The sequence below is a fragment of the Stegodyphus dumicola genome, chromosome 1 (assembly GCF_044657685.1).
Source record: "Stegodyphus dumicola isolate Sdum_Otavi_A_Nest chromosome 1, ASM4465768v1".
NCBI lineage: Eukaryota > Metazoa > Arthropoda > Arachnida > Araneae > Eresidae > Stegodyphus > Stegodyphus dumicola.
In genome coordinates this window covers 67,038,294-67,050,472 of record NC_140768.1, presented here as the reverse complement: position 1 = coordinate 67,050,472, position 12,179 = coordinate 67,038,294, and the positions used below count along the sequence as shown (strand labels likewise).

General features: G+C 32.2%; 1 protein-coding gene across 5 annotated transcripts in view; it reads left to right on the top strand.

Moving 5' to 3' along the window:
• The first annotated feature begins 2,442 nt into the window (after positions 1-2,442).
• The window catches only part of LOC118189921 (sorbitol dehydrogenase-like), a 34,223-nt gene continuing 24,486 nt past the window's right edge, over positions 2,443-12,179 (top strand). For all 5 annotated transcript variants that reach the window (XM_085816015.1, XM_085816006.1, XM_085816003.1 and 2 more), the window contains exon 1: positions 2,443-2,570. In XM_085816015.1, the coding sequence (XP_085672141.1) occupies positions 2,520-2,570 (51 nt within the window). In that variant the 5' untranslated portion in view covers positions 2,443-2,519. The remainder of the gene's footprint in view (positions 2,571-12,179) is intronic.

Sequence of the window (12,179 nt, the reverse complement as noted above, 5' to 3'; positions counted from 1 at the left end):
TAAAGGTCCCTCCTCATCAGGAGAAAGAAATACCCAGAAAGAAGAAAAGTGAAGGGGAAGGAGTCTCAAAAACACGTGGTCCTTATCAGCACTGCACGTGTTTACAACCGGATTTTTAATCAGAGTTACACTGGCCGCCTACTTTTACTGAGCCAGGCTATCTGATCACACATGTAACACAAAGTACAAGAAAATTAGCGAAGTTCGAAATAGGGAGCGAGAGGCAACTGCACCTTCACGCTCAAAATCTGAACTTAGAATAATCGAAAGCAACCACTGAACGGATTTTTATATCTTCTGGTAGTACCAAACGCGAGGAGGTAACGCCATCTATCGGCAAAAATAGTAACTGAATTAAGATAGTAGAATTTTAAAGGTATTAGGATGGACATGATTGGACTTAAAATCATTAACTAAACATGCTAAATCTTTGCGTATATGAAAAGCCTCAAGAAATGCAATTCACCTATGGAAGAAGCCTTTTGGATAATTTTTGCAGACCCAAAGTCAAAATTATGGTTAAATGTCCAACTATGATACGCTATTGAAGACTTGTTAATTTCGCCTTTTCTGACATAAGATTTATGTTCCTTGATACGAAACTTCAACGCTCTTTTTGTTTGGCCAATATATCTTAAACCACACTGACACGATATACTATAAATTCCCCAAGAATTCAAGACAGAAACGCAATCTTTTAGAATCGAAGGGTGAATTTTATTAATAGGGAAGAAACCGACTTGAAAATTAAATTTCTGAAGAATCCGTGCAATTTTATAGCTAACAGAAGGATAAATAGGAAGCACGAAAGGTCATTAATATTATTTCTAACAGTGGAATGTCTTCTTTGATGGGAATCTGAAAATTTTTTAACGGCTTTATCAATAATCACGGGAGAAAATCCACGGTCAATATCAACTGCTCTCAAATAATTAAGTTCATTGGTAAGCAAAGATTCAGAGGAACAAACTTTAAGCGCGCTGAATACATAATAGTAAAAAGAAGCCATTTTTTGCTTAAACAGGGTGGCACGACTTGGCATGGGGTGGTAAACAAACAGCAAAGGGTTTACAGTACACAATACTGCTAAAGTCAGTTTCATTGCGGATTATAAGAATATCAAGGAAAGGGAGGGAATTGTTGGATTCAATTTCAAGAGTGAACTGGATGGCTGGATCAATTGAATTCATAATAGATAGAATCTCGGATAAATCCTCTTTATAACCGTCAAAAAGCGCGAAAGTGTCGTCTACATACCGAATCCAAAGACGAAAAGATAGTTTATCAAATAATAAATAATTTTCAAGTCGGTTTCTCCCCTATTAATAAAATTCCCCCTTCGATTCTAAAAGATTGCGTTTCTGTTTTGAATTCTTGGGGAATTAATAGTATATCGTGTCAGTGTGGTTTAAGATATATTGGCCAAACAAAAAAAAAAGAGGTTTCGTATCAAGGAACATGAATCTTATGTCAGAAAAGGCGAAATTAACAAGTCTCCAATAGCGTATCATAGTTGGACATTTAACCATAATTTGACTTTGGGTCTGCAAAAATTATCCAAAAGGCTTCTTCCATAGGTAAATTGGATTTTCTTGAGGCTTTTGATATACACAAAGATTTAGCATGTTTAGTTAATGATTTTAAGTCCAATCCTGTCCTTCCTAATGCCTTTAAGATTCTACTATCTTAATTCAGTTACTATTTTTGCCGATAGATGGCGTTACCTCCTCGCGTTTGGTACTACCAGAGGGTATAAAAATCCGTTCAGTGGTTGCTTTCCATTATTCGAAGTTCAGATTTTGAGTGTGAAGGTGCATTTGCCCCTCGCTCCCTATTTTGAACTTCGCTAATTTTCTTGTACTTTGTGTTACATGTGTGATCAGATAGCCTGGCTCAATAAAAGTAGGCGGCCAGTGTAACTCTGATTAAAAATCCGGTTATAAGCACGTGCAGTGCTGATAAGGACCACGTGTTTCTGAGACTCCTTCCCCTTTACTTTTCTTCTTTCTGGGTATTTCTTTCTCCTGATGAGGAGGGACCTTTAGCTGCCCTCAAAATCGATTGAGTGTTTCAATATACTTATGCTAAATACAAGGTTGTTTTTACGATTTTGATTGTCACATTAGAGTGTTTCTCTTCTAGTCTACCCTGTGTATATTATGACGGCACAGTTTAATAGCAGTTAATAAAGGGTTTTATTTTAGAATAAAATTCAGCGGATATAAATATATATGTAGATATAGATATAGAAAATATAGATATAAAAGAATTTCCAAAAACAAAGTATTTTAATGTAAATTCCTTCATTAAATTTCTTATGAATTTTTTTATTCATTTTAATAAAGTATCCTCTAAATAGAATAATGGCATGATATGATTAGTACCGGTATTATCACCTGATAAGGAGTTTCCATTGTCCTTGTTATCAGTTACAGACGATGGTTTCTTTTATGCTTAAAAGCATTCATTGCCATTCACACAAAAATCCTTTCCGTCAAGTACTGTAAAGAAGATTTCAAATGGCCAATGATAATTTGACAGCAATATTTTGCCGAGGTGAACTTCGCCTGGTAAGATTAAATTTGATTACAAGCGTAATATTTTAAAAAATTGATAATTTGTTTTATTCCATCCTGATATTAATCGGAACGTTCTCACAAAATTAATATTATCTTTCTCTATATACATATATTATAAGTGAAAAATTCATTAGTTCATTATTATTTTAAATGCGATATTTTTTAGTGTTTTACCATGCTGATTATTTTATGCGCATATAAAGTTCCCAAAGCCCAAGCCAACGACAGGGACAAACCTTGCCTCGGTCGCCGCTTTTTCGGATGGCCCAGACTTTCCTTTCCCCATCGATGACAAATAGCTGATAGCTTTGCGCTTTGTAATCGATTACGAAGCTTCGATACTTTGTTTACGTTTTATGTGGAATTGTGGTAAGATTGTATATGGAAAATCTTGCGGAATTGATAAGGACCACTCTTCATATTTAATTTTTTTTTTCCTTGCTGTATACGAGAGTGGACGCAATATGAATAAATCTCTATGCTACAGTCAATTATTTGCATTATTCGAATGAATTCATCTTGAGAACTTTAAAAGTCTTAATAAACAAAAACTTACTCATATTGCTAATACAAAAGTATTGATATGCTTTGTCCAATTCTCTTGTTAATAAAAAACAGCAATTGTGCATGTAATGACAGTAAAAAATAGTGAAAATTTATATATGTCTGTATTGTAGCCTAGGTAGTATGATTATAAAATAAATATTAGAATCTACTGAAGTAATAATTACATATGTTAGAACACAAGAAAAGAATCTGAATTTTTATTTATTTTAGTGACCCGTATTTTTTTTTTTTTTTTTTTTTTTAATTATGTTCACAGAGTTCTTTTTTAAGTTTCCCCCAAACAGCAGAGATGCGTGACCTAAATTTTGTACTGAACAACACAAAATTATGTTCAAAGAAAAATTAATAAATTCTGCATTGCCTACGATTGCTAGTTAAAAAAAAAAAAAATCATGTTTTCCATTTCTCCACATCGAAAAATTATACTGGGGGAGGAGACACCACTTCATTTGGCATTTGATGTTTTATATCAATAAAAATCCCATGGTTTTAACCATTGATTCTAATTTTAATCCTTCTTCATTGTTAGCTTTTAAGGAAATTTGCTTCTTATTTGCATTTTAGTCTCTTTCTGTCAATAGTGGTATTAAGGATTTGGTTTTTATCATTTAACCATACTCTCCAGTTTCTTTCTGTTGCTTCTCTTTCCTTACACCCAGTGTGCATGCCGTGCTGAATGCATTATTTCAGATTCAAAATGTATAGACAGAAATCTGTACCAGGACGACAAAAGTGGTAATTTAACAACATTGGCATCAATTATCCCCTCCCTAAGACAACCACTTTCGTAGAAATATTTTTATAGCAGCTGTGTCTGGCTGTCTTACATATGGTTCACTGTATTTTGTGATTTAAAATTTATTAGCTCGTTATAATACTGATGCAATTTAAAGTTTTTTCTTAGTTAGTTTAAACAACCCATGTTATGGATCAAAAAGTAGTATCTTATGATTATTAGTCATATTATTAAAAATTTCGAAATGGCTTTTGGAAATTTTCTTCCTTACGCAATGATTTGTAGTTTGGCAAAAAATCTTTCACAAGTTGGTCTTACTATGGGCAAGTATTGAATTTTGTTTCCGAAACGATAACCAGTAATTTTGTTTAGAGTTAAAACTCATTTCTATGGTATATGTAAATCTTTTTAGTTTTTATTATATTTCAAAAGTTCCTTTTCTTATGCCATAAGGCATGTGTAAAATAATCTTATTTCCTTGTATTATTATTATTAAACCATTCAGAAGAAGCCTTTCTGATAATTGATCACTGAAACTTACGCCGTACCTTTCTGTTAATTAGAAAATAACTTTGGATAATAAAATAAATGTATTAGAAAAGTATCATATTATTAAAATATTTTTTTAAATATATTAAATTAATGTATTAGAAATCTCTGTAATTTAAAGCAAGCTTTCGTTCTTCAACTACATGTCCATTTTCGATACCCAAAGGCTAATTCCATCATAATAACTTATCTTTTACCCGGTCATTATTCAGTGAAACCTTTCTATTTGAAAATTCTGTGATTATCCTTTGTAATAAAGGCCCAAGATACAACCTCCACCACCTGCGAAATGCATGGCTTTTTTTGTACAGGATCTCTGTGGATGTTACTGGAAGGCACTAAATAGTATGTTCAAGCACTAAATAGGCTTCCTTATTCTCTGTTTGTTATTTAGTGTGTGATATACTTTTGTGTATGTGTATTTGATAGTGTGTACATATATATATATATATACTTTTGCCTACCATTGGAAATAAAAATATATGCATTACAAATCTGAGTTATTAATCACATTAAAGGCTGTTTACACCTTTCATTCCAAAACAGATATTCAAATTAAATACATTAGGCAATTTGTATTTATCTACATTTGTTTCAATAATAATGTTTTTGTTGGCATTAATTTCTCTAAGTAATTTAAACTTGAGGTTGTTTAAGGCCATTTTTTATCTATTCATTTATTGAAATATTTACATTTATTACTTCTTATATATTAATATTTACATTTATTACTTCCCCCCATTAGATAATCCAAGAATTTTATATATCTTATAATTTATGGTATAGGCTTGTATATATGCAATATGAATTTTTTTTATTAATTTTCCAGAAGAAAAAAATTCTTATCTTCTACTTGTTATCTCATTATCGAATTTTTTTATAAGGTATTTCTCCTGCCTTCGTAGCATGCCTCGGCACATATTCGAGAGGTCCATGGTTTTAGTCGCGGAGAGCGCATTGCTCGTTTTTCACATCTCTCAGCTTCCAAAAAAATCCTAATGTCTCTACAATGTCTTCTTCAAAATAAACAAATAATCTGATGGAGTGAAAATATTTTGGTCATTAAAACTTTTTAATCACTGCTGTTTACATCTACATTTCTTTTTTCACATAATTTGAAGTTTTCAAGTAGTTTGAAGGTTTTCAAACTAAGTTTCAGAGAAATTTTAGATATCGTGCAACTCCTCTCGGGCATCTTCAAGTTAAAATCAAAATTTAAAACTATTTTTAATATCACTGGACATGCAATAGAATAAAAATATTTTTTTATTTTAAGTTTTTGTTACAAAAAATATTAAGCAGATCTGTTTTTATGATTAACATTATAATTAAATAATGATTTTCTTTTCACTTTCTGCATAAAATGCACAAATTTTGTATTTCAATTCTTTTTTAACATTTATTTTTTTGAGGATGGAAATGCTTCTCTCTAAAAAATTACAATTTTAGAGTTTTTTCTGAATTTACAGATTTGAAGACAGTTGGATAGAAAAGCCACAATTTTTTAAATGGAGGAATAAATACAACCCTGGCTTTTGTTATGTTTTATGCATTTAATAAATTTCCGCCCGACTGTTTATTAATTCTACCTAACACAATTAATCGATACGTGTTTCTAATATAGAATTTTAGCATCAATTCTACATCATAACATGAGTAATCTTTTTTTAATTGAATTTTATCAATATTAACAAAATACTTTGGCACTATGAACCGAGAATTTTTTCCTTGACTTTTATCTTTTAATACTTTAGGAACTGGTCATTGATTTACATCTATAATAAAAGAAATAAATGCTTGTATGAGTTTTAACATATTGTTAAAAATGCAATAAACTTCAGCTCCTTTGTTGCATGAATAATGTTAAACTCCCTGTTAAGTACTTTTTTAGCATCTTCTATGTAACAGTATAGACTCTATGATTATTCCTTAAAATTGGAAGTATCAGAAATAGATGTAAATATGTATTGTCTTCTGCATTAACTTACAAAAATAAAAGTGTGAATATCTGAATGGAATTATATAGAAAGAGTTACAGGACGCTATGTTGTCATGATGGTCATTCCACTATACAGGAAGTATCAAATCAAACAATAAGTGCAGGAAAAGATTCAGTAAGAGTATATACTCTCTTCTGAAACAATACATTTGGCTGTAGTTGTTCCACATGATATTCCTATACGATATCCCAAAATCTTGGTAAATAACTTTCTAAACCAAGATTACAGTGTAAAAAAAGTAGTGGAAAAATGTTATAGTCATGTAACTGGGCTACCATACATAAAAATTAAGCAGTGTTACAAGTGTTTTTATCTTAACTGCCTGTTACAACCAAATAACAAGCTATGTGAGAAAGAACATGCAGTGTCAGTACAGCTGGATGATCCCTTTTACAGAGTTGCTAATTTGAAAACAAGTTAACCTGTAAAACTACCCTTCATACTGGTTTGCTTTAGATTCATTTGGTAACAAATATGCCATTAAAGTCTGTACCAATCAATCAATAAACCTTGTTACAAGCAAGTTTTTGTTTGCAGGATGCTGTTCATAATTGGCTTTCTTTTGGTGGTATAGCAACAGCGAAGGGAGAAAGATTCCGGGTAATTTAAATTCAACTAACATAGCAAATTCCAATCTTCTGTAACTTAATAATTTGATATAGCTTTATTTTTCAGAATTTTATTCACACCACTATTTCATCCATTGCAGACAAATTCCACAAGTGCATATTTTAAAATTAATTTCACATTTAAAAAAGTATGATTTGTTTATAAATGATTTTTTATAAAAATAAAAATGAGTTATAAACATCATTGTAACTTGGATAAATACACACACAAAAAAAGGGGAAAAAAACATATAAAAATGGTGATGCTGCTGATTAAAAACTGAAGAATTGTTATATGCACATACACATGGTTGATACAGTTTTGTGCATCCTTTGAAATTTGTTATGGTAATATGGTAGGAAAAAAATTTTTTGTTATTTTGTATTAAAATTATTAAGGTTTTGACGGCTATGCTAAGTTACACAAAACAAGGTAACTACAGTAGGAGCTATGTACCTTAGGTAAAAGGATGCCTTTGAGAAGGTATTTCTATGAGAAATTGACTTGTATTCACATAATACATAAGGAAAAACAGGAAAATCAGCTATCCCATTCACCAGTATTTGTACCTGGATCAAACATCCAGTGTTCAGCTCTTATCTGCTAGCCTACTGGTACCAGTCAAAATAGACAGTAATGTAATATTATACAAGCTAAGTAGCATTGACTTATACATCTCTAAAGAAATAAATACATTTCAGAAAACCTGTTTTAATTATAAGATTATTTTGAAAAACGTTGCTCGTTATAAAACTAAAGAATGAATTTTCTTTACACACTGACTGTTAAATTATTATATTTCAAATCAACAGACTGCATTTATACAATAAGACAGGATGAAAAATACAGTAGTCATTGAGGCAATTGTTGAGTTTCTGAAGAAACAATAAAAATTTTCAAATCTATCATAGTATACCCTGTTTAATGTTTAATATAGTATGGAAGTTTTTGTAAAGCATCAGCTATTTAAAAAAAAAGCATGCAGTAGCTGTCAATGAAACCAAATAAAAATCAAACAGAACTCTATTACACGTTATGCAACAAAATTAATGAATATGAACGTCTATAAACATTTTTTTTTTCTTTTTTTTAACTGGGACCAGATCTGGAAACACCAACTAGATCTTAGGCAATAAAATTAATAAAAATTTATGTTGATAAGTACTTAAGAACAAAATGGCCGAACTTTCAACTAGATAACCAAATAAAGTGTTTGCGTTCTAGAGGATTTTATTTACTTTACATACATACATACATTATCTTTACATTTACTTTCATAACTGGTATAATACATAACATACTCTTATCATCGAATGGTTATGATTTTCTATAGTAATAAGCAAATTTTTTTAACAGTTTCTACTTCGTGTCTGCAAAGTATTCCTTTAAATTGCAAGGTTTCGCGATATTAATTTTCTTTCTGACAAAGTTATACACGAATCCAAACATTAAAACCTTCGTAATCGATAAACAACGGCCATTTCATTATCGGTGGCAAAAGTCTGCCTATCGATAGTAAAAGGAAAGTTTGGGCCATCCGAAAAAGCGGCGACCCCTTGCCTCTTCGTCACTATTAAATTCGTGAAACTGATCTGACTGTAAGTTCAGATCAAGAAGACTAACAACAAGAACAGAGCACGTTTCCAATAGTTACGCATGATTAATTTTTGGTAAAATGCATAAATATATTCCTCATTCACATTGTAGAGTATACATTTAGTTTTACTAACTAGTTATTTTATGCTAATTATCTTCGCTGGTTTTCTCGCTTCCATTTTCCTGCCGGAATGCTAATTTCTAGTTCGCGCGTATTAAAACCAGGTAGAAAAAAGGTAGTATTTAAAGGAAGGTTTTAGTGGGTAGAATTACAGCTCGTTTCACCTACTGAAGGCCACGTTTGCTATTTGATTCTCTTGGATTTTCGTGAGAGCTTATTATCTGTGGCATTCTCGTAATTAGGCTTGTCACGCCGACATTAGGTTTTTCAGACAACTTGCGCGTTTTGTGTCTGTGTAGCCTTTGGATAATTACAATTAACTTATTTTTGGTTCTCTTATGTCTTAAGTTAAGCCTGGTTCTGTATGCACAAGCAGTGCCTTCTATTAAACTTACCAAAAAGAATGACATTTTATAACAACCAAGAAAGAGCTCCGAATTTTTTAAATATTCTGAGATTAAACATTAATCAAAGGATAGATATTTTAAGACGGAACTTATAAGGTATTTTCCCCCTCCTTTCTGCATGCCTTCGTGGTGTAACGGGAGCACTCTCGGCGCATATTCGAGGGTACCAGGTTCGAGTCTCAGCGAAAGCATTGCTCATTTTTCACGTCTACAGAAAAAAAAAAAAAAAAAACTAATGATTCTACAGTGGCACCCAAACTAAAAGATGGTGGATGATGATTCTTCATCACTATGATTTGGCGACTGAATCCCCTAATCCCCAGTCGCCCTTTAAAAGGGGGTACCTATCTTCTCTCTCCTTTCTGCATCCCTAAATAGCTTCGAACGCGAATTGCTTTAAGGACTGGCAATAACGGCAGAGTAAAGCTGTTTCATATCGCGGAGACCATGTCGAGTAAAGCTGATGTGCGAATGCGTTAAGTGAACTATGTGAATTTATTGTAAAAACTGCGCTTCTCATTACTGACCAAACCTCGTATATTAAATGACAATTAGAAAGGATACGAAGATAAATAATGTAAGTATTTGTGCTTACATTATTATACTCGTTTATATGTATATTAATGTAAGTATTTGTGCTTACATTATTATACTCGTTTATATGTATATTAATGTAAGTATTATACTCGTTTATATTTCATTGCATATTGTTTTTATCTGTCTTTTATTATTGTGCATTTGTTATTGTTTATTTTTTAGCTGCTTTGTGTCTTACTTTATTATAACTGTGTGTGTAATTCCTTGTTGTAACAACTTTATGCTTTTTGTGTAACTTTTAATTTACTCTAATGACTGTAATATCAAATCTTTAATGTGTTAAACACTTCGTAACACCTGTCACCAGTGCAAATATGCTTTAGAATTATGTAAATAGTATAAATAGAGCTTTAAACATCGCTTTTTGAAAACCCCCTAAGAGAAATGACAAAACTTTTTGTCGCTACTAAAAATTCAGTGAAGTCCGCCCTTGTATAGTGAATGAACTTGCTGTTCTCTCTTCGTTTTGAACATTCAGTGGTCTGCAATTTAGGACATAATCAACACTATATTATTCTATGATAAGGGTGATTGTAGCGATACGTTTTAATTAAAACTTTATAGTTGTTTGAAACTATTGTTAGCAGAAACTGCTTTTAATTGTTTCTTCATTTGCAATAATCATCACTGTCTGGAACTGCAGCAAATGTCCAGCATTAATTTTCATCCGGCTCTTTTATTTAAAACAATAGGCAACAGTATGTTTGACATTATGGTAATTCTATTGTATTATCAGGTTCAATGTTTCTTCTAACCTTCTTCGGAAACATACAATGACCTGACTAGAACAGAGAGCTTACTAAAGCTATGTTCACTAATTGTAGTAAGTAGACAGGATACAGACGAAGGGTATACAAAACCCTTTATTTTTTCTTTATATACAATGACTTCCGTACTTCGGAATACAATGACCCTCCACTCGGGGTCTAACTTAAAAGATATCAAAATAAAACTAAACTCTAATTTAACTTTAGAATAAGATTGGCCTTATAATAACAGGAAGCGTATGTAGCACAGAGACTGTGAACACTACAATACGTTTAATTTATCAAGAGGATTAAAACCTCTGGCCTGGAAGGCAAAGTAGCAACTGCGTAACTTCTAAGGTAAGCGGCCTGCTTCGAACTCACGGCTTCCTCTCTTCTGCTTGGCAAAAAGGCCACACTTAAATACTTGGCGTTCGCCAGACAACTTTGCATAAACTCCTTCACGCTTATAATTCTGGCCGGAAGTAGAAAATAAGAAGTGATAGTAAAGATTTAAAATAAAATAAACGTTAGTAAAACTTAAGATCCTTACAGTATTAGTAAAAACTAATAAGCCCCTAATTCTCAAACGAATCGGATAATGCTTTAAATTAAAATGGCCAACAAACGTACCTCTGCTCTGAACAACGTTCTCATTATTCTCATTTTCGAAAACATTACATGTAAACGTAAACACTGATCAACTGAGTGAGTCTGCAGCGGTTTAAAATCGAAATTTCAATTAATTTTCATCTTCTTACGTACATATGCACATTTTTAAACCTTTTTAATGTTTCTGATATTTTGCGTAATCCCAGCTAATGTCCAAGTTAAAATAATTTTTATATAAGTTCGGAATTCCCCCACACACACAAAAAAAAAGGGGGGAAAAAGAAAAAGAAAGAAAACCAAAACAAATAAAATGCGAAAAATAAAATGCGTTATTGAAATTATTTTTACATTGTTTCTTTTTACTATATAAGGAAGTGTGCACTTATTATTTCTGGAACACTGTTAACTGCAGCTATACGTCCACGCCACACATACTTTTTTTTCTTTTCAACTTTCCGAATTATGTTAACCAAGATGCTTATGTCGCTGCTAATGATAGAAATAATAACTAAAGTACGCTGAGGGACTTGAAAGGTCGGAGAGGTCAACATAAATTTTTTGTTTTCTGAAGGCATAGTTCGTCAAGAATGCTTCGGCTTTCAAATGTGGGGTTCCACCCTTTTATCTAATAACTAAATGTGGAGAAACCAATGAACAGCTAAGCGAATAATCGCTTTAATTCAGGAACAGAGATGTAAACTCAAGAAGGGTTAATTACCCTTTAAAATAAAAGATAAACAGTCGGCTCCTTTCTCAGGGCGTACAGCAAAGCCTCCACTTGGGCTTAAACTCAAAAGTGTAAAAATAAGAGCTTAACTAAAGAGATGTAGCCGAAGCTATAACTAGTTGGCTCCTAAATAACGAATTAGCTAGCGAAGCTATCAAGTGCCCGTAATACGGCCGAGCGTAGTAATAGCTTATAGAGACGTGGCCAAAAGACAAACGCGCGCTAGTCAGAAACTCTGATGCTCTCTCTCGAAGTTCCAGGTTCTGCTAGTCGCCACCATTAACATGCTAAATGCATGTTGTTTTCCAGCTATCATCTCTCGAAGTAAGTAGA